The 22862-nt window shown below is 42.6% G+C and overlaps 1 protein-coding gene across 13 annotated transcripts in view; it reads left to right on the top strand.

Moving 5' to 3' along the window:
• The window catches only part of Prkn (parkin RBR E3 ubiquitin protein ligase), a 1193833-nt gene that overhangs the window by 624516 nt on the left and 546455 nt on the right, over nt 1-22862 (top strand). For all 13 annotated transcript variants that reach the window (XM_063272040.1, XM_063272046.1, XM_039088710.2 and 10 more), the window contains 1 exon segment: nt 17968-18083. In XM_063272040.1, coding sequence (XP_063128110.1) covers nt 17968-18083 — 116 coding nt within the window.

Below are 22862 nucleotides of genomic sequence, written 5' to 3'. Positions count from 1 at the left end.
AAACAGAAGCGGCCTTTTCTAAGCATTAGAGCTGAACCCCCAGACACCTCAACCATCAACAGTGAACCCCCACCTCTCCCAACAGGATGGGGAGAGATGGCTCTCTTAGCAGTAGCATGTGTCTGTCCAGGAGATACCTCTTTGACACAGCACCCCATCCCAATCCAGGAGAACCATGTAACTATGGGAACCCTGACCAGGACAAAGCGACTGGTTCTCATTTCTTCATCAGCCTTCTCTTGTTCCGTTGGGTGTGGACACCTCTGCTACTGGACTATGTGGTGGCTTAGAGTTAAGGTTGCCCACCTTGGGCTATCCAACTCAGTATGCATTTCTCAAACTTTTAATAGTGTTAGGGACACTAAAATCCATTTAGCACTATGGCCCAAAAATCCTAATCTCATTTATCTTATTAAAAAATAAAAATAAAAAAACTGGTGATATTAATTTAGGAGATGTTGAAATTTTACCAATCAATGGGAAATGAATATCTATATGTAAGGATATAAACACACACACACACACACACATACACACACATACACACACACACACACACACACACACACACACACACACGGTAATAAATACAATGGCTAGCTGAGATTTTAATTCTTCCACTTGGACTTGGTTATGTTGATATATAAAAAGTCCCATTCATTGTAATGTTTTCTTTCAGCTTTTATTGATCTTAGTTTCCCTGGATGTAGATCATTCACAGGTACACTTAGAGATTACGTGCTCCTTTCTTTCTTTTCTAATGAAAAAATAAAGGAAAGAGAGAGAGAGAGACAGAGACAGAGACAGAGACAGAGACAGAGACAGAGACAGAGAGTCGGTGTATAGAATGCACTTGTCCATGCTGGGTTTCTTCTTGAGCAGAGTGTTTATCGCTGAATGTACTGCCTGTAATAAAGAAAACAGGAGGAAAAAAAGCTTTAAATTCTACTTGCCAAAAAAACAAGGACTTTTGAGGGGAGAAAAAGTTTAGATTGCAAGTCTGGAGTCGTTTAAAATCTTTTAAAGCTAGGGTATTTTTTTTATTGCTCAATATTTCTCATTGCTTGTAGCCAAAAACAAGTCATTTTTTGGAGAATTGTTGCCACTAAAAGGTATGTTTCTCTTGCACTTTCTGAGCCTAGATTAAACCACAATGACACTGTGGCCTCTATTTCTAGGCCTCAGCAGCAACAGGACAGTGGCAGTACCATTGTGCCACCATTTGGTCAGAAAGCAGGGGCTGACTTCCAAATACAAAAGAGTAGGGTTCAAAAGTATAATGGAAGTCAAGGAAAATGAATGCAAGCTGAGGGAAGATTACAGGTAGCCTTGAACTCCCCCGGAACACACACACACACACACACACACACACACACACACTTAATTTCTTGCCTCCAGAATCTTCTTTCTCATTCTTCAAACCAGCAAAGGACAAGACCATTCCTCCCCACCCTTAGACATCTGGAGTTCACAGACTGTGTGCAGCCATACAGAGGGTATTCCATTGAATCCTTTGCTTTTAATTTCACAGACAAATAGTGGACATCACTACTCCAGAGCAAGGACCTTGAGAATCCCACATGGAACTAACATCCCATATACTGTAAAACCTAGGAACTTTTCCCCTGCTAAGGACACTAAAGGACTAGCAAGGCTGAGGCCTAATGAACACCCAAAGGTTGGAAGTCAAAATGGGTAGAGACCTCTGTACCCAAATCCCATGGGGGAGAGAGCTGGACTATCAGAAGTGCAGAAAATCCTGAGAGCTCAGGGGAGACTACCACTTCTGCTCACATTCCTGTCCCAAGAGGAACCTGAGTAGTGCCCTCTGGATACAGAAACCTAGGAGCAGTCAGTGGCAGGACCCTTCCAGTTTCTGCCTGAGCTCAGAGCTAAATGCCAGTCGCCAGGAGTGCTGACACACCTGAGAGTAGAGGTAAGAACAACTCTTCTGCTCCAAGTCACCCACTTGGAGGCTTCAGGACACACAAACCCAGGAGCATCTCTCTGTTCCCAGATCCAGCTGAAAGAAAACAGATCTACAGGAGTGCTGACACACAGGCTTACAGGAGGGTCAAGCCACTGTCAGAGACAGCAAGACCAGCTAACACCAGAGACAACCTGATGGCAAGAGGCAAGCCCAGGAACCCAAGCAACAGAAACCAAGACTACTTGGCATCATCAGAGTCCAGTTCTCCCACCAAAGCAAATACTGGATATCCAAACACACCAGAAAAGCAAGATTTGGATTTAAAATCACATCTCATGATGATGATAAAGGACTTTAAAAAGGACATAAATAACTCTCTTAAAGAAATACAGGACAGCACAAGTAAACAAGTAGAAGCCCTTAGAGGAAACACAAAAATCCTTTAAAGAATTAAAGGAAAACACAACCAAACAGGTGAAGGAATTGAACAAAACCATCCAGGATTTAAAAATGGAAATAGAAACAATAAAGAAATCACAAAGGGAGACAAACCTGGAGATAGAAAACTTAGGAAAGAGATCAGGAGGAGTCATAGACACAAACATCACCAACACAGTACAAGACATAGAAGAGAGAATCTCAGGGGCAGAAGATACCATAGAAAAATATTGACAGAACCATCAAAGATAATGTAAAATGCAAAAAGCTCCTAACCAAAAACATCCAGGAAATCCAGGACACAATGAGAAGATCAAACCTAAGGATAATAGGTATAGAAGAGAGTGAAGACCCCCAGTTCAAAGGACCAGTAAATATCTTCAACAAAATTATAGAAGAAAACTCCCCAACCTAAAGAAAGAGATGCCCATAAACGTACAAGAAGCCTATAGAACTCCAAATAGACTGGATCAGAAAAGAAATTCCTCCCGCCACATAATACTCAAAACACCAAATGCACAAAACAGAGAAAGAATATTAAAAGCAGTAAGGAAAAAAGGTCAACTACTATATAAAGGCAGACTTATCAGAATTACACCAGACTTCTATTACACCAGAGACTATGAAAACCAGAAGATCCTGGACAGATGTGATATAGATCCTAAGAGAACACAAATGCCAGCCCAGGTTAGTAGACCCAGCAAAACTCTCAATTAACTCTCAAGACTGAGAAACCAAAATATTCCGTGACAAAACCAAATTTATACAATATCTTTGCACAAATCCAGCTCTACAAAGTATAATATCTGGAAAACTCCATCACAAGGAGGGAAAATCCAACCTAGAAAAAGCAAGAAAGTAATCTCCATGCAATGAAACCAAAAGAAGAGAGCCACACAAACATAATTCCACCTCTAACAACAGAAATAACAGGAAACAACAATCATTATTTCATAATATCTCTCAACATCAATGAACTCAATTCCCCCAATAAAAAGGCATACACTTACAGACTAGATACATAAAGAGGACCCAGCATTTTGCTGTATGCAGGAAACACACCTCAGTGACCAAGACAGACACTACCTCAGAGTAAAAGGTTGGAAAACAACTTTCCAAGCAAATGGTCCCAAGAAACAAGTGGAATAACCAACTTAATAATGAATAAAATTGCTTTCAACCAAAAGCTATCAAAAATAGGGAAGGACATTTAATATTCATCAAAGGAAAAATCTACCAAGATGAACTCTCAATCCTGAATATCTGTGCTCCAAATGCAAGGGTACCCACATTCATAAAAGAAACCTTACTAAAGCTCAAAGCATACATTGCACCTCACACAATAATAGTGGGAGATTTCAATACCCCACTCTCATCAATGGAAACACAAACTAAACAGAGACATAGCGAAAGGAACAGAAGTTATGAACCAAATCAATTTCACAGATAGTTATAGAATATTTCGTCCTAAAACAAAAGAATATACATTCTTCTCAGCACCCCATAGCACCTTCTCCAAAATTGACCTTATAATCGATCACAAAATAGGCCTCCACAGATATGAGACGATTGAAATAACCCAATGCATCCTATCAGATTACTGCAGAATAAAGCTGGTCTTCAATAACAACAAGAACGACAGAAATCCCACATATACATGGAACTTGAATAACATTCTGCTCAATGATAACTTGGCCAAGGAAGAAATAAAGAAAGAAAGTATGTCTTTTAAGAATTTAATGACAATGAAGACACAATATACCTAAACAGAGCAGTTCTAAGAGGAAAACTCATAACTCTGAGTACCTCCAAAAAGAAACTGGAGAAAGCATACCTAAAAGCTCTAGAACAAAAAGAAAGCAAATACACACAAGAGGAGTAGAAAGCAGGAAATAATCAAACTCCAGGCTGAAATCTACCAAGTAGAAACAAAGGGAACTATTCAAAGAATCAACAAAACCAGGAACTGGTATTTTTGACTTTGAGAAAGTCAACAAGATAGATAAACCCTTAGCCAGACTAATTAGAGGACACAGAGTGTACCCAAATTAACAAAATCAGAAATGAAAAGGGAGACAGAACAACAGAATCTGAGGAAATTCATAAAATCATCAGATCCTACTACAAAAGCCTATATTCAACAAAACTGGAAAATCAGAATGGAATGGACAATTTTCTAGACATATACCAGGTACCAAAGTTAAATCAGGAACAGATAAACCATCTAAACAGTCCCATAAATCCTAAAGAAATAGAAGAAGTTATTAAAAGTCTCGAACCAAAAAAAGCCTAGAATCAGATTGGTTTAATGCAGAATTCTATCGGACCTCATAAAAGACTCATACCAATACTGTCCAAACCATCCTACAAAATAGAAACAGAAGGAGCACTACCCAATTCCTTCTATGAAGCCACAATTACACTTATACCTAAACCACACAAAGACCCAACAAAGAAAGAGAACTTCAGACCAATTTCCCTTATGAATATAGACGTTAAAATACTCAATAAAATTCTCACAAACCGAATTCAAGAACACATCAAAATGATCATCCTTCATGATTAAGTAGGCTTCATTCCAGGGATGCAGGGATGGTTCAATATACGGAAATCCACCAAAGTAATCCACTATGTGAACAAATTCAAAGGGAAAAATGCATGATCATCTCATTAGATACTGAGAAAGCATTTGACAAAATTCAACATCCCCTCAGGTTAAAAGTCTTAGAAAGATCAGGAATTCAAGGCCCGTACCTAAACATAGCAAAAGCAATATACAGCAAACCAGTAGCCAACATCAAACTAAGTGGAGAGAAACTTGAAGCAGTTATTTACTTTGAAAGGAAGCAGTCAAAATATCACTATTTGCAGATGATATGATAGTATACTTAAGTGACCCCAAAAGTTCCACCAGAGAACTACTTAACTCGATAAACAACTTCAGCAAAGTGGCTGGGTATAAAATTAACTCAAACAAATCAGTAACCTTCCTCTACTCAAAGGATAGAAAGGCTGAGAAAGGAATTAGGGAAAGAACACCCTTCACAATAGTCACAAATAACATAAAATAACTCGGTGTGACTAATCAAGCAAGTGAAAGATCTGTATAACAAGAACTTCAAGTCTCTGAAGAAAGAAATTGAAGATCTCAGAAGATGGAAAGACCTCCCATGCTCATGAATTGGCAGGATTAATATAGTAGAAATGGCCATTTTACCAAAAGCATTCTACAAATTCAATTCAATTCCCATCAAAGTTCCAACTCAATTCTTCATAGACTTAGAAATAGCAATTTCCAAATGTATTTGGAATAACAAAAAAACCAGGATAGTGAAAACTATCCTCAGCAATAAAAGAACTTCTCAGGGAATCACCATCCCTGACCTCAAGCAGTATTAAAGAGCAATAGTGATAAAAACTGTATGGTATTGGTACAGAGACAGGCAAGTAGATCGATGGAATAGAATTGAAGACCCAGAAATGAACCCACACACCTATGATCACATGATCTTTGACAACGGAGTTAAAACCATCAGATGGAGAAAAGATAGCATTTTCAACAAATGGTGCTGGTTTAACTGGAGGTCATCATGTTGAAGAATGCAAATCAACCCATTCTTATTGCCCTGTACAAAGCTTAAGTCCAAGTGGATCAAGGACCTCCACATCAAACCAGATACACTCAAACTAATAGAAGGAAAAGTGGGGAAGAACCTTGAAACATGGGCACTGGGAAAGTTTCCTGAACAAAACACCAATGGCTTATGCTCTAAGATCAAGAATCAACAAATGGGACCTCATAAATCTGCAAAGCTGGAGAGATGGCTTAGTGGTTTAGAGCACTATCTGCTCTTCCAGAGGTCCTGAGTTCAATTCCCAGCAACCGTATAGTGGCTCACAACCATCTATAATGGGGTCTGATGCCCTCTTCTGGTATGTCTGAAGACAGATACAATGTACTCACATAGATGAAATAAATAATAAATCTTTAAAAATAAAACTGCCAAGAATCTGTAAGACAAAGGACACTGTCATTAGGACAAAACAGCAACCAACAGATTGGGAAAAGATCTTTAACAATCCTACATCTGATCAAGAGCTAATATCCAATATATACAATGAACTCAAGAAGTTAGATTCTCAAGAGCCAAATAATCCTATTCAAAAATGCGGCACAGAGCTAAGCAAAGAATGCCCAGCTGAGGAATACTGAATGGCTGAGAAACACCTAAAGAAATGTTCAACATCCTTAGTCATCAGGGAAAATCAAATCAAAACAACCCTGAGATTCTACCTCACACCAGTCAGAATAGCTAAGAACAAAAACTCAGGTGACAACAGATGCTAACAAGGGTGTGGAGAAAGAGGAACACCCCTCCATTGTTGGCGAGATTGCGAGCTGGTACAACCATTCTGGAAATCAGTCTGGAGGTTCCTTAGAAAAGTGGACATTACCTGAGCACCCAGCTATGCCTCTCCTGGGCATATACTCAAAAGATGCTTCAACATGCAACAAGGACACATATTCCACTATGCTCATAGAAGCCTTATTTATAATAGCCAGAAGCTGGAAAGAACCCAGATGCCCTTCAAGAGAGGAATGGATACAAAAAAAATGTGGTACATCTACATAATGGAGTACTATTCAGCTATCAAAACCAATGACTTCATGAAATTCATAGACAAATGGATGGAACTGGAAAATATCAGCCTGAGTGAGGTAACCCAATCACAAAAATAACACACAGGTATGTACTCATTGATAAGTGAATATTAGCCCAAAAGTTCGAATTACCCAAGATACAATCCACACACCACATGAAGCTCAAGAAGAAGGACAACCAAAGTGTGGATGCTTCAGTTCTTCTTAGAAGGGGGGACAAAAATATTCATAGGAGGAGATATGGAGACAAAGTTTGGAACAGAGACTGAAGGAATGGCCATTCAGAGCCTGCCCCATGTGGGGCCCATATATATACAGTCACCAAAACTAGTCAATATTGATGAAGCCAAGATGTTCATGCTGACAGGAGCCTGATATAGCTGTCTCCTCAGAGGCTCAGCCAGAGTGCGACAAATACAGAGGAGGATGCTAGCAGCAAACCATTGAACTAAGAACAGGGTCCCCATTGGAGGAGTTAGAGAAAGGTTGAAGGAGCTGAAGGGGTTTGCAATCCCATAAGAACAACAATACCAACCACCAGAGCTCCCAGGGACTAAACGACACCCAAAGACTACACATGAACGGACCCATGGCTCCAGCTGCATGTGTAGCAGAGGATGGCCTTGTTAGACACCAATGGTAGGAGAAGCCCATCATCCTGCCAAGGCTGGACCCCCCAGTGTAGGGGAATGTCAGGGTAGGGAGGCAGGAAAGGGTGGTGAAAGGGGAGGGGAACACCCTTATAGAAGAAGGGGGAGGGGGAGGGACTAGGGGGCTTATTGATTGGAAAAGGAGAAAGGGAATAACATTTGAAATGTAAATAAAAAATATCCAATAAAAAGAAATGGGTAGAGAAAGCGAAGGACAACAGAGCCCAGAGATAGGAAACTATAGTGAAAGCTTTAGCCCTGCAGCTGGCCTGTGAAGGGTAAACAGGACAGGAAGACGCTGTGGTAGAGGTGTCAGAAGGCCTCCAAGACCTTGCTCAAGGCTAGCGTGCTTGTTCTAAACCATTCCTGAGGATGCCACATGATTAAACAGCTCCTTAACATCATCTGCCATTGTCAATTAGAATAGTGGGGTTTTTTTTTCATTTTGCACATTTAGAAATGAATATGAAATAACTGCCAACTTCTAGAGACTGCCTAGAGAATATTCAGAATATAACTCATTCAGGGAGGGTGAGTCATAGGAAAATTTCAAAATTATGACCTGTCTCGTCAGTTCTCACAAATTATTACCAGCTCACAGATACTTGTTTTTATACCTTCTCCTAGAGGTCAAATCCTGTAACAAAATAGAAACTCGGTGGTAGGAAATTACCTAGGGAAGTACTCTGCTTTAACACCAAAGTGGTTTACCATCATATTTTATGTATCACAAATAAGATCTGGAAGGTGTCTGGCTAAACCTGAAACAGCAAAGGTCAGAGATGCCGTTGTATTATTGCAGCCGGGTGTGTTCTGAGAACATACGCAGCGCAGATAATGGAGGTTGTGTCTCATGGTCTGAAAGGAGAGATAAGCTGATTGGATGTGCTGAATGGATGAATGCAGGAGTCATTCTCTTATTGAGATGACTAGTGATCCCCAACATTTCAGGTTAGGGATGGATATACAAGGAAGTGGGTTCCGTACCAGAGCTACTAATTCGTACATTGAATCAGCTCTTAGCTAGGGAAAATGGCATCGTGGGAAATTAAGATCCTCATTTTCCTAGAATGAGAAGCAATTCCTGGTTTTTGCTTTCCATCACAAGAGATGATTATGCAGTGTTTAGAAGAGGAAATGGTTGGCTTTGGTTCATGGATTCTGAGTTTCCAGTTCATGATCAACCGGTTGATTAAAGAATGCTGGATGGTGGAACTAACCTTCTTAAACCATGTCTAGGAATCAAAGAAGCTTAGACCACCAACTTCAGTGACCCCAAATCTCTCCCACCAGACCCAGGGGAGAAAGTCTTTGCATCCATGTGCCTCACTCCTGGTAGTTCTGAACCCCAGCCAAGTTTTCACACACCCTTTTTTCTCCAGTTGCTCTCCTCTCTCTCTCCACTCCATGAACCTTGACTTAAGAGGTCAAAGCCAGTGTGTTTTGTGAAACAAAGCTGTCTCTTTCCCATCCTGCCCTCTCCCACAGCTCAGTGCTAAAGCATCTCCATGGCCTTTGCTGCATTTCCATTTAGAACAAAGGTTGAGTAAGTAACTCTTAGCTTTTCTGTCTTTTGAGAACTCTGTTTACTTTTGGATTCACAGTTCCTGAGTCAGGGCTAAAGAAAATGAAAACTTCATGCTTATTGCTTTTTAAGAGTTACAATGGGGATAATAAACCAAGAAGAAGGAATACTCAAGGAAGACATAAGTGGAATATCTGGGGAATATTAGCCATAGCTGGATCCAGACTACAAATGGTTCCTTAGACCTAGAATAGTGGGCCCTGGGGAAGTCCGGCCAGCAACTGACCAATGCAGATGTGGATGCTTGGAGCCAACCACCAGTCGGAGCTCAGGGAACCTGGTGGGGGAGCTGGCAGTAGGACTGGAGGAGAGGAAGGGGATTGTAACCCCACTAGAAAAACAACATAGGCTGGCCTATGTTCTCCCAGAGTCTAGACCACCAACCAAGGAGTGTACCCTGGAGGGATCCATGGTTCTAGATACAGATGTAGTAGAGGATGACCTTGCCTGACAGCAATGGGAGGGGAGGCCCTTGGTCCAGGGGAGGCTTGATAGCCTAGTGTAGGGGGATGCTGGAGCAGTGGGGCAGGAGAGTGTGGGTGGGTGGAGGAGCACTCTCATATAGGCAAATGATAGAAGGGAGGGCAGATGTGGGGTGGGAGGGGCTGGTGGAGGGGTAACCAGGAAGTGAGATATCATGGGATGGGTAGAGGGGGTAACTGGGAAGTGAGATATCATTTGAGATATAAACGAATGGAATAATTAATTTTAAAAAAGTGGTTCCTTAGGCTTCCTCCTCCACACTCATCCTCTTCTTCCTCTTCCTCCTCTTCTTCTTTCTTCTCTTCGTCCTCTCTATTCCTTGTCCCTCCTCTCCTCCACCTATTCCTCTCTTCCTCCTCCCTCTCCTCCTTCTGTTTCCCCTCTTTCTGAGAACTGCCTTAGTTGTCAGACATGTGTCTTCATGTGATACTATGTGAGAGGTTACTATATTCTGATTGATTAGCCCACCAACTGGACTAAAGAGGGAAAAGAGGTCGAGCCATTTAAGAATGTTTGAGAAATCCCCTTAGCCAGGAATGAGCATATTTCTCTCTGTCTGAACAAAGCCATAAAAGAAACTAATAGATTCATTTACTGATGTGTTTCATAAGGGCCGGCCATGACCCCGGACCATTCATTTTACCTCTGGGGAGTCGCTGTAAACATCTTTAAATGGCCTTCGTTTATTTTTAGAGCAATAAATGTCAAAGCAAGGTGACTATGCTCGGAATCAGCTGATGCTGTAGCGCTTACAGGTCAGGGGCAGAAGGGCTGGGTTAGCGGTTAGCCTTCATGTAGACAGGTCCTGTGTTTTCACTGTTTATGTGTGGCACGAACAGTCAGTGAGGGACAAACTCAGGCTTACAGAGACTAACAGCATTTCAGGCCCTTTGTTTGAACTGAACTGCATATGGCCAAGCAACTAATCAAATGGCTGCATTTGTACTTCTAGGCTCATCCTCCTGGATTAGTGAGAATTTTAGATGATTTGTATCTGAGAATCTTCATCTGTTATTTATTACTCCAGAGGATGAAGTCTCTCAAATTTAGAAGTTTTGCATATCTTAGAAAGACTATCTAATTCATACATTCCAAACCTAAAATATCTCCAGAGTTTCTAATACTCCATCATTTTCTTTTTTAAATAAGCCAGTAATGGTGTGGTAAAAAAGTTTGAATGTTAAGTCAGGACCTAACATGATAGCAGCCCAGGTAATTCCTGAGTTTGCCATAGATTAAACTTCGGTGTCCTCAAATTTTGAAGACAGAAGCATTAAGTTTTCAGAGCCTCTTAGATTGCAGATCTCCCTTTTATCTGCTGTTGTATTCTCTCAGTGGCTGAGAGAGAAGCTTAGTCTCCTAACTGGCTTACACTCTTAACCGTGCTTGCTAGTAGGAATCGTCCTGAGACCTAACAGAACCATGAATGTAGAGATGAATGTGGTGTGGGCCTGACTCTGTAATGAAACCACAGAATGTGTGAGCTTGATTTACATTGTATAAGGCTTTCCCTCTATTTAAATGGCTTGGCTTGGTGACTTCATGCATGCCTCCAGGAGGGCATCCAGGAGGCGAGTGCCTGAAAATCCAAAGCACATTGTTGCTGTTGACCCACAGAGGTCCCAGAAACCTTGTAAGAGGAAGTAGAGAGCTATGCAGTCAGACAGCTACTGACAGCCCTGCTCAGCAGGTCTGATGCGGTTTTAACTTTTTGTAGGAGAGAATTGATTTTCTATCTCTGGATAAACCCTGCACATCATCTAGAGGCTTTGCTCACATCTTATTACGAGAAAACAAACTCACAATTGAACATGATAAGGGACTCATTAACGTTCCAGATTTGATTTGTTAAACCAGGTGTAACCTGATCTTAAAACTTGCTTCGCTAAATTAATGAAGTCTTGGGAGTTATACAACCTAACATCTTGCCTAGTTATTTCAAGGCTGCTATATAAGCCATTACTGAGTTTATATGACACCATTTAATACCCACCATATCTGGGAAATGGCCTCACAGTGACGTGGTCCTGGTATATACAAGCCAAGTAGCATTCACACTGTCACTGTCCCAGACAGGATGGGTCAGGGTTAGGCTGTACACGGCATGGTTTTACCTTGGGTGGCAGTCAAGGTTTATTATTATCATCACTGAATAGCGCAACTTCTTATAGCTCATAAGACAACACTGGGCTTTTGGTGACACTCCATGGCAGTGCTTGCCTAGCGCACCAGTGTTGGAGAAGAAGAACCATGGATGCCTGATACTTGTAAAGTCAGAGCATCCAGGTCCATGAGAATACTTTTACCAGAGGTTTGGGTGCCTGTGTGAAGCTAGGGACCATGAGAACATCGTCGATATATATTAAGAACTATACTGCTTCGTCTCGCATAAGCACCGAACGTGGCCTGGTCTCCTTGGTTCCTCCCATCTATTGTTTCACAAGTAGAGTCCAAGTTTACTCATGCACCACTGTAAGTACTACATGAGGGCATTTCTGCGGTGTCAGACAGGCAAGCAAACTGAGAGAAAAGATGAGAATGCAGATCGACTTCATCAACCCAAGATATTGGGGAGTCTAATGCCATGGGGTTCGCTGCCAGCATGTTTAAAACACAGAAGAGTTTGTGGAAAGGCTCCCAGGTGACAATCAGTTCAATTCCAGGTGCACAATGAAGCTTAAAGTGTGATTGTATAGAAAGTCCTTTGCAAATTATGTGTGACCACGAGGGTAGGTTCTGTAGCTCAAAAGCCTAGAATCTAATACGGTCTCTGATCAGGTTTGCATAGAGATCAGCAGGCCATAGAACACACATGGCATCCCCTCCTAAGTAACAGTCCAGGGAGGGAAGAGTCTAGGATAATCATTCTGGAGAATTTTATTAAGGTCTGACCTTAGAGCAAAGGATGGGTGAGGTCTGCCTCCACATTTAGCAAAAGGGTCACCGGGTCATTAACACAATCCATTCCTAGTCTTCTGGGTGGGAAAATGGGTATTTTTATCTCCTTTGTTTAGAGGAGGCCCTGTGTGTTTAACATTCCTGGTTTCCCTAGTGGTCTGTGGGAACAAGAACCTTTGTGCCCCCATCACTTGCATGTCTATAACACTTATTCCAATACATTATATCCATGCAGTTTTCCCCCCTCTCTCTAATGGAAGCTGATAAGAAAGTCACCATTGACAAGAGGCAAGAGTCGGGGTCTTCCATCTCACCCACTGACTTCCCCCTGAGTGGTCTGTCAGTCACCTCTACCTACCTATAAGATCCTCACAGCCTCTCCTTTCTTCTCTACATCTATGTCTGGCCCAGAAAGATGGCAGCTCTCAATGACCCCTGCTTCGTTCAAGCAGGTGGCAAGCAGCACAGAGAAGACAGAAAACTGGAGACTGGGGACAGTTCCCCTCCTCTATGGAGATATTTACCACAGGAACCCTGCCCACCTCCATCACTCTCCATGCTCCAGCCAAACAGTCCGTTGCAGAGTTATGCTGACTCAGCCATATTCTCATTTGCTCTCCGGCCCTAGGTGGTAGCTGTTCACTGTGAGACTAAACCAAGGGTGACTTCAGTGTTTCTTCCTTATACACAGCATTCAAACTATTCCTTAGCAAGGGATTTCCTCAGCTGAGCAGCCAGCAGTGTCCCTCCCTGTGTCCTTAGCGGGAGTCTGGGCCACGTGACCAGCCACCCCAATACACGTTAGGCACAAACCCTGCAATTGTTTTAACCTTCCCTATGAAGAATGGGTGTCCCGACTATTTTACCGGAAGAAACGTGGCTTTCCTTTCGTGGATTTCACTGAAAAGGAGCTGGAGACTGAGATGGAACTTAGCTTTTGTACAGACAGATGGCATTTTATGTGAAAACATGATTGACAAACAATGTCTATAAAAAATTTAACCTTAGGAGGTTCAATAAAAACCATTAGGAGGCTTGTGGAGGAGCTAGAAGGCAAACCCCCACACGTACTTTTGTCAGGTCGGAACAGGCTACTGGGTTGCGGGGAGGCTTTACAGCCATTTCTTGGTCATTTTCACAGTAAGTTGGGACCCATCAAATGGTACTCGGGTTGATAAATGAGCTGCAGATCCTCTAGGTTTTGACACAGCTGGGTTCCTAGACCTCTACTTTAGCTGGTGGGCCTGTTCCTTTGCATTCCTGTGTCTACAGTTTCCTGTGGTTTGTGAAGGGCCGTGCTCAAGAGAAGTGATGCTGTAACTGGAGAGGAAGCAGGTGAGGTGCCCACCAGAGACCCAGTGCACGCCTGAGCGGCAGAAACCCAAACTTTTCCTTGTGAGTGGACCCAACCCTCTGTGGATGGGAGCTGGTTAGAGGATAGGTATCTCCATCTGAATAGGAAGTCTGGAGAACACCAGAACCAGTGACAATGGAGGTCACAGCCTCCTGCTGGGAAGGGTCAGTGTGCTAATGTGTGGATAAGGCCTAGAGGAATACAATTTTCTAGGATTTGCAATTTTTTATTTAACAGTACTAAGGGAAAACTAGTGGTGTTGTATTTACAGAGTCACAATATAAACCCAAGAACTCTTTTTAAAGTCTCATTTTTCTTGGGCTTAGTTGTTTTGTTTCTTTTCTAATAGTTTATCTATCATTTGAAAACCAGACAAAAGCAAACACTAATCGTCATAGATTTTAGCCTCTCGGTAGTAAGACGTCCCAGAAGTGTGTACACGGATCTCAGTGGAAAGCCATAAAGAAGAGGGATTCATGTCATTTATTAGGGTCCCCGCCCCAACTTATTTGTGAGGTTGCAGTGATAGCCCACAGTTGGTCCTCCAGAACAGGACTGCTGTGAAATCCCCCTCTATCAGTAAGCTCTCAGAGATACCTAAGGTGGAACTTTTGCACATGCCTCTTCTGACGTCATGGATATTTTGCCTTATTGATTCTGTGTGCTTGTTTGAGTTTAAATGTAGACTGGCAAGCTTTAGCCCCCTGGTTGCAGGGAAGTAGAAGAACTAGATCACTTTGCTAATGAGCTATAAAGGACATTTGAGCCGCTGGGAGACAGTTGCTGGCCTCTTGCTCCTGCTCATCTCGAGAGGGAGCCATTAAATACCCTTTGTCTTGGACCATCTTTGCAGGAAAAAGCTAATGACCTTGGAAGATGAAGCCAATGTGTTCCCCCCAGAGCAAAAGGCAGATTTGCTAATTATCCTGTATAATAAGGCAGTGTTCCCCTTCCAGAGAAAAAGAAGGCTTGCTCACAGTTCCTTACAAAGATCAAGTTCCCTGAGCTGAGTCCTCAGCTCCCTGCCACCACTCACACAATATAGTTTGTCTGAGTCCACCCACTTCCCCCTGCCTGTGCCAGGGCACAAAGCCCTATCCAGGAATCCTTTGCCTTCTGCCAGCACCCGTGATGCAGTGGCAGATGAAGTGGACAGCTTGCAAGCTAGGCAAAAGCTCGGGTCCTTCCTACCTCATGCCAGTTACTCTAGCACTGTAGAAAAGCCGCCGTTTACACAGACTGGTAGAGAACGTGCTGCAGTTATAGTTAATATGCAGAGTTGGCATGTCCTATGTTGGTTTTGTCATATCATTTAAGTTAACATCGTTTTCTTAATCTCTAAATATACCATTTTCTGTAACACCTACCCCCAATAATAAGGTGTTCAGCTTTCAGGTGGCTGAGTTTCATACAGTGTTACAATAATTTGTGATTTGTTATCTAAGTGTCTAAGTGTCTACCAGTGGCTTTTTGCAAGCTAAGAAAAAGTATAAATACTTTCTATCTATGCATCTGTATATGAAAAACATCCTCAATGTTCCTGCAAACTCAGCTCTTTTGAGGGAACTGCTTTATGTTACAGATGAGGATTTTTTTTTCCTGCAAAAGCTTGCAAAAGGCAGTGAGAGGCAGCCCAGGCCACTTCAAAGGGTCAGCCTTGTCCTCCAAACCTTTTGTTTAAGTGGTTGGTTATTGTTTTAAATCCTTTTCTCACTGACATTGAAGTATTTGTAGCATTTCAAATGGTTGGGTGAAAAGAATCTATGGTGGTTTGAATAGGAATGGCCATCAAAGGCTGATATATTGAAATATGTGGTCATGAGTGAGTGGCATTATTTGACAAGGAGGTGTGGCCTTGTTGGAGGAGGTGTGACCTTGTTGGGGGAAGTGTGTCACTAGTGGGTGGACTTTGGGGTTGCGAAAGCTCAAGCCAGGACCAAAGTCTCTCTTCCTACTGCCTGAAGATCCCAATGTAGTACTCTCAACTTCTATAGCACCAGGCCTCCCTGCATACCACCATGCTCCTCACCCTGATGGCAATGGACTAAACTATAAGCAAGCCCCAATTAAATGCTTTCCTTTGTAAAAGTCACCATGGTCATGTTATCTCTTCATAACAATAGAACACTATCCAATGTTCAATAAAACAAGGCGACTGGCCATGTAGTTTGTATGATGGAGAAGCAAGGACCTGGGTTCATACACTGGACTTTGAAGGTATCTTGAACTTAAACTCAGATCCCAGAGTATAACCTGCACATCCATCTAGCCCATTAAAATGCTTAAGACCGATGGATTAAAGATGGCTGATCTAAGGGTTGGCTGCTTACACTCTCATCCTGGGTCAGGTAAATACTAGTTAACACCTTGACCCCAACCTCAAACAGGGAACTGGAGGTGGACACCTTCCCCAAGCAACGTTTGACAGCTCAGAGTTAGAGACACCCAGGCGTTGTACCCAGTGGTGACTCACCAGGTTTCAAACAGGAGAGAACAAACTCAAGTGCTGTCATCAAATGCTTAAGGCCTCCATTTAGTAATTAATGTCGTAGTTTCTTCATTTTAAATATATCTCCAATGCCTACCCTGTATAGGGCATTATTAAGATGCAAAACTAATAAAGAAACTTCACAAACTTCCCAGAGGGGCTAAACCATGACCTGGGCAAAATTCAAAATTGCCATATATCTTGTGAAAAAAAAAAAAAAAAAAAAAGCTCTATTAGGATCAGTCACTTCTGCCATGTCATCTATGGCTCACAAGTCATCTGCAGATGCAGTGCCAGTTTGAGAAGTATGAGGAAAACCTTCTGGCCTGCAAAATGGAAGTGCTTCTTATCTCATATCTGCAGTCTCCCATAGCAGCTGCTTGGCATCCAGTCCAGTGTTGTGAGGGAAGATGCCATCCACATTCCTGGTCTACACAAGTAGTACTTGGGAGCAATTGTAGGGTTCAGGGCTTCTCCTGTCACTCAGTAATACATGGCTTAGATGATTCATCACTGCATTAGATCTGGGGTCCCATGGAAGACCAGGACAAGAAGCAGAATGACCACTAACCCAACTCTCTTCGATGCGAATGGAAAGAAGGAACCTGAGGGGGAAACACGGGGATTAGGAAAGAAGGAGGTAAGTGAAAAGGAAAGAGAATGTATCCTGAAATAAGTATGTGTGCTGGGGTACATAGCTGGGGAAGGAAATTCATCGGCAAAGGAAGCTTAACTGAACACTCAGCTACCCAATATTAGGGCTGGGCACTTAGGCATAAGGCTGTGCTGTGAGTTAGGCTGGGAAGGAGCTTCCTGCCATCCTGCCCAGTATTCCCATGTTACCTTTCTTATTGTTGCCACAAAATATCTGATAAAAAGCAACCTGGGAGAGGATTTGTCCTGGTCCACAGTCTGAAGGGAATCCATCACAACCAGAAAGTTGCAGGTTGCTGGAGCCTGAGGCAGTTGTCACACTGTATCCACACACTCAAGAAACAAAGAGTGATGGACCCTGACACTCAGCTTGCTTTGCCCTTTTTATTCAGTCTGGTATCTCAGCTCCTGAGACAGTGGTAACCACAGTTAGGACGGTAGCTAAGGTGGTGCTAGATGGAGCCTGTCAGGCTGGCCATCAATGTTAACCATCTGGGTACTTGAGAGTCTGTGTCCCCTAGCTCTCCAGATCCCTCCCTCCACACACACACACACACATGCTCCCACTGTAAGGCTCCTTACAAGGTGACCTAGAGAAGGCCTGGGTCCTCTGGGATGCTCGGGATATTGCTGACCAATTGTGCACCGGACAAGGTTGCTCTTTCCTTCCAAATGTTGATGGTCAGTTATTCCCAGCTCATGCCTAATGACAGATTTCTTCTCTTGCCTCCAAATGAATGTTTACTCCAAAAAAAAAATTGTTTGGAAAGGGATAGATTACCAGGCAGGAACCAAATATATAAATTCTTCCCTCGCTCTTTCAGGAATTTTTCTTTAAATGTGGAGCACACCCAACCTCAGACAAGGACACATCAGTAGCTTTGAACCTGATCACCAACAACAGCCGCAGCATCCCCTGCATCGCGTGCACGGATGTCAGGTAAGGCTCAGGGGCAGGGCCTCGGTATGCTGCTTTTTAGCCTCATTCCTCTGGCCGACCTTCCTCAAGAGACCTCGCCTCTCAGAGACCTCGCCTTGGTGCCCATCTATTTCAGTGACAGCATCATATCTGGGTAAGCATTATGGTGGTGAAATTATTTACAGTTTACAGTGCCAGTTACTCGGATCCGTGATAGGAGCCCTAAACTATGTCACACAAAATATCCAAAAAATAGTGTAATCTTAGTTCACCCAGAAATGTAAACTCAGTCGTATCACTGAGCTCTAAAATAAGATTAAAATATGGCATTAACATTAGTAGTGGAATAACAATTTATGAACACCACTCACCTTTGCCAGGCTATGTTATGTTTAAAATATCTCTTCCGTACATCTAAGGTCTTCTACACTATTTGTCTGACGCATTCATTCTTTTTTTTTTTTTTTTGGTTCTTTTTTTTTCGGACCTGGGGACCGAACCCAGGGCCTTGCACTTCCTAGTCAAGCGCTCTACCACTGAGCCAAATCCCCAACCCCGCATTCATTCTTACTGCAGCTTCTCACACATTCACACATCCAAAACAAAACCACACAGTTGATTGCGGGCCCAGTTCCTTCAAACCCCAGCAAACAGAGGGGACAGAAGGAAGATGTGCAGGGGTTGGAGGGAAGTGGGGGTGAATTCTGGGTGAGGAGTCAAGGTCTAGGCAGGAGAAACCGAATCTCCTGGATCTGCGAGGTAAGCAGCCATGAGGTAAATTCGCCTCATCGCAGATGCAGAAAAGAAAGAAAGCAGCCTCGGTGTGTGTCCTCAGAGGTTAGCTCAGAAGCACGGATTGCTAAGGTGGGGACTTAGTCTTCATAGCAGAAAGGATGCTTTAATCAAATGCCAAAACGGGTTACTGAATAAAATCCCAGACCTCTTGTTCCATGCTTTTAGGCAGAAACATTTCAGGGCTGCCATTCTTCAGCCCTGGGGACTGAATGAGATGTCCCTTTGAATTTACTTTATGATTTCATAGTTGGTGTTAATGCTTGAGGCCTGGTACTTCTGTCTTTTACTAGCTTTGGGATTTTCACATTGACTAAAAGAAGCCTAGTTATTTTCAGAAGGAAGTAATGTTTGTAAACCTGTCTCCACCACCACATTTCCCTTGCTTCCCATGCTTAGTCACGGCTCTGGCAGGAAATGTCACAACAGTGTCCACAAACTGCTGTGTTTTACTTAGGCAAGGTGAATGGCCGCACATGGAATATCCTTTAAAGGGCGGAAATGCTTCTAACATTTCACAAAGGAGCCAGACAGTTGTACAAATGAGGGCTCACAAGTAATTAAAATTGCCTTTCCTTTCTTCAGAGGGAAAAATCCAACAACAAAACATATTTCTGTAAGTCAGGTACAGCCTACCAGCCAGCACTGAGAAAGACAGAGTTGAAACTTGAGTGAGGAGGCCTGGAGTGATGACTCAGTGATGAAGAGTTCTCTTCCAGAACTCTGCCAGGGGACCTGAGTTCAGTTCCCAGCACCCATGTGGAACTCTGCTAGCCTCTGAAACTACCCATCCCCAACACAAGTTATACATACACACATATACACACAGGCATCCACACATGCACATGCACACATAATACATAAATTTTTAAAAAGACCATGAAAGATGTTCATGCTGTCTGACTGTGCGTACTTCCTTCTCACTCCCTTCGACCTAACTAGAGACAGCGTCTTTAGAGCAAAGTAAGCCACCACCAAGGTATTTGGGAGATAAGTATTGGAAAAAGCATGTTGTTATAATGGAATTTTTCCCGGTACCACATCACATGACTTAGTGGATACAAACTACTATTCAGCACAGTTCCAGTGTGTGCACAGTCAGCACTTGACAGAAGGAAGTTTCCTCTGTAACCAGGATACCTTGAATATAGAAAAGGCCTTTGATAGACTTGTGCACAGGGACACTCCAAGCTAATAGGAGGACACGCCAATGTCCCACACTGTACCTAGGTTATTATTGTACCCCCTGATAATATTTTATTTAGGGAAAGTGAGGTGGCCTAACAGGTAAAGAAACTGGTTGAACGGGCCTAACAAGGTGATGTCAATCCCAAGAAGCTCAGTAGGAAAGAAACAGCTTCCACAGTTGTTGTCTGACTTCCACATTCATTCACGCCTTAGAGTGTGCAAACATGTATGTGCATAAAGGTATGCATGTGCACACGTGCACACACACATATACACACTCATACACACACATACACACACATACATACACATACACACACATACACACACATATACACACATACACACACATATACACACACATACACACACATACACACACATACATACACACATACATACACACACATACACACACACATACACACACATACACACACATATACACACATACACACACATACACACACACACACACACACACACACACACACACACACACACACACACACTGAATCTTAATTTAAAATGTGGCAATCATTTTGTCTGACTAGGCACCCAATCTTGGCCCAAAAGTGAAGAAGTCATACTATTCATGTATGATATCACTGACTGCATGCCTTGTGCCTAAGCACAGGGTCATAAGATGGGAACAGGTGACAGTGATAGACAGTTTAAGTTCTTCCTGCATGCATGCAAGTTGATTTTTTTCTTTTCTTTTATTGGATATTTTCTTTATTTATATTTCAAATGTTATCACCTTTCCCTGGTTTCCCCTCCACAAACCCCCCATCCCATCTTCTCTCCCCTGCTTCTATGAGGGTGTTCCCCCACCCACCCACTGCCTACTGCCTCCCCACCCTGGCATTCCTCTATACTGGGACAACATCGAGCTTTCACAGGCTCAAGGGCCTCTCCTCCCATGATGTCCTACAAGGTCATTCTCTGCTACATATGCAGCTGGAGCCATGGGTCTGTCCATGTATACTCTTGGGATGGTGGTTTAGTCCCTGGGAGCTCTGGTTGGTTGGTATTGTTGTTCTTAAGGGGTTGCAAATTCCTTCAACTCCTTCAGTCCTTTCTCTAACTCCTCCATTGGGGACCCTGTTCTCAGTCCAATGGTTGGCTGTGAGCATCTACCTCTGTGTTTGTCAGGCTCTAGCAGAGTCTCTCAGAAGACAGCTATATCAGGCTTCTGTCAGCATGCATGTCTTGGTATCCCCAATAGTGTCTGGGTTTTGTGTCTGTATATGGGATGGATCACCATGTCAGCCAGTTTCTGGATGGCCTTTCCTTCAGTCTCTGCTCCATACTTTGTCCCTGTATTTCCTCCCGTGGGTATTTTTGTTTCCCCTTCTAAGGACTGAAGCATCCACACTTTGTTCTTCCTTCTTGAGCTTCATGTGGTCTGTGAATTGTATCTTAGGTATTCTGAGCTTTGAGGCTAATATCCACTTATCAGCGAGTGCATACCATGTATGTTCTTTTTATGATTGAGTTACCTCACTCAGGATGATATTTTCTAGCTCCATCCATTTGCCTAAGAATTTCATGAAGTCATTGTTTTTAATAGCTGAGCAGTATTTCATTGTGTAGATGTACCACATTTTCTGTATCCATTCCTCTGTTGAGGGACATCTGGGTTCTTTCCAGCTTCTGGCTATTATAAATAAGGCTGCTATGAAGTTGGTTTTCTTAAACTACACTATTTCAGATGTGACTCAAACCAATCTTACTTTCGAATTTGTGTATCTTTTGTTGTGAGAGAACAATGCAAAAACTCTCTCAACATGGACCCTTTCCCACACACCAGCCATAACTCCAGTTTGTCTTTGTAGTGTGAGACTTCGAGTCTTATAAGTTTGTGTTTGACCCTGACCTTTACTCTGACTGTAAAATGTAATTGGTTCCTGTGGACTTCACTTAAAATTCTCACATCTTCTGGGAGGTCAAAACAAAAGTCACAGTTAAATACAGATTTGTTTTATATTTATATTTCAAGAGTTTTTATTATATTTGTAGGTTAGTCATATATTATCCATCTAGTTAGACATTTAGCAGGTTTTTTAAAAAATTCCCAATTCCACAGTATTGCTCCTAAGACTAGCGAGCTAATTCATCTGAACCTCTTTCCTGTTCACCCACCCTTGCTGCATTCCCAAGGCTAACAACACAGTGAAAGGCAGCCACGTTTACATGGCCAAAATACAACCTGCCAGAAACACCCTGTAAAACCCAGTTCCCAGTATGACATTAAATCGCTACCTTGAAACTTGTACCATTAGGACTTGCGGGTTTGGTGTCATCGTCATTTAATATAAATAGTTTCGCAATTCTCTTGCTTTCGAATACATCTTAAAATCCGCTCACTTGCTGAGGCAAAGCCACCATGGATTGCATACTGAAAAGATTCTCTCAGGCCTGGAGATTAGCAGAGATTTATCCCAGAGTCCGTTTGTACTTGTTCCTTGTGAGAGGGATTTAGCCGTTTGGCAGCACGCTGGTAGAATTCTTCCCCTCAAACAGGGACCTTGGTGGTGTCCCCTTTGGATGTATTCATTATGTGTCTGTCGCCAGCTTCCCTTCTCAGTTCACGATTCCATTTTGGTTAGACGGTTCTTTGCGGTACTCTGTGTGCGGAAATGAAAATTCTTCATCCATCTTATTTTTGAGACACTACAGAGAAGCCTTAAGGAATGGAACCCTTCTTCAACATTCCATAGTCAAGTCATATCTGACCAAGTCCCCTCACATGAGACTACTATGTTGCTTCATTGACTTATTTCAACAAAGAACTCTGTTTCTGTAACAAAAACCTGA

The sequence above is a fragment of the Rattus norvegicus genome, chromosome 1, assembly GCF_036323735.1.
Source record: "Rattus norvegicus strain BN/NHsdMcwi chromosome 1, GRCr8, whole genome shotgun sequence".
Classification (NCBI taxonomy): domain Eukaryota; kingdom Metazoa; phylum Chordata; class Mammalia; order Rodentia; family Muridae; genus Rattus; species Rattus norvegicus.
This window is presented reverse-complemented; position numbering and strand designations above follow the sequence as displayed.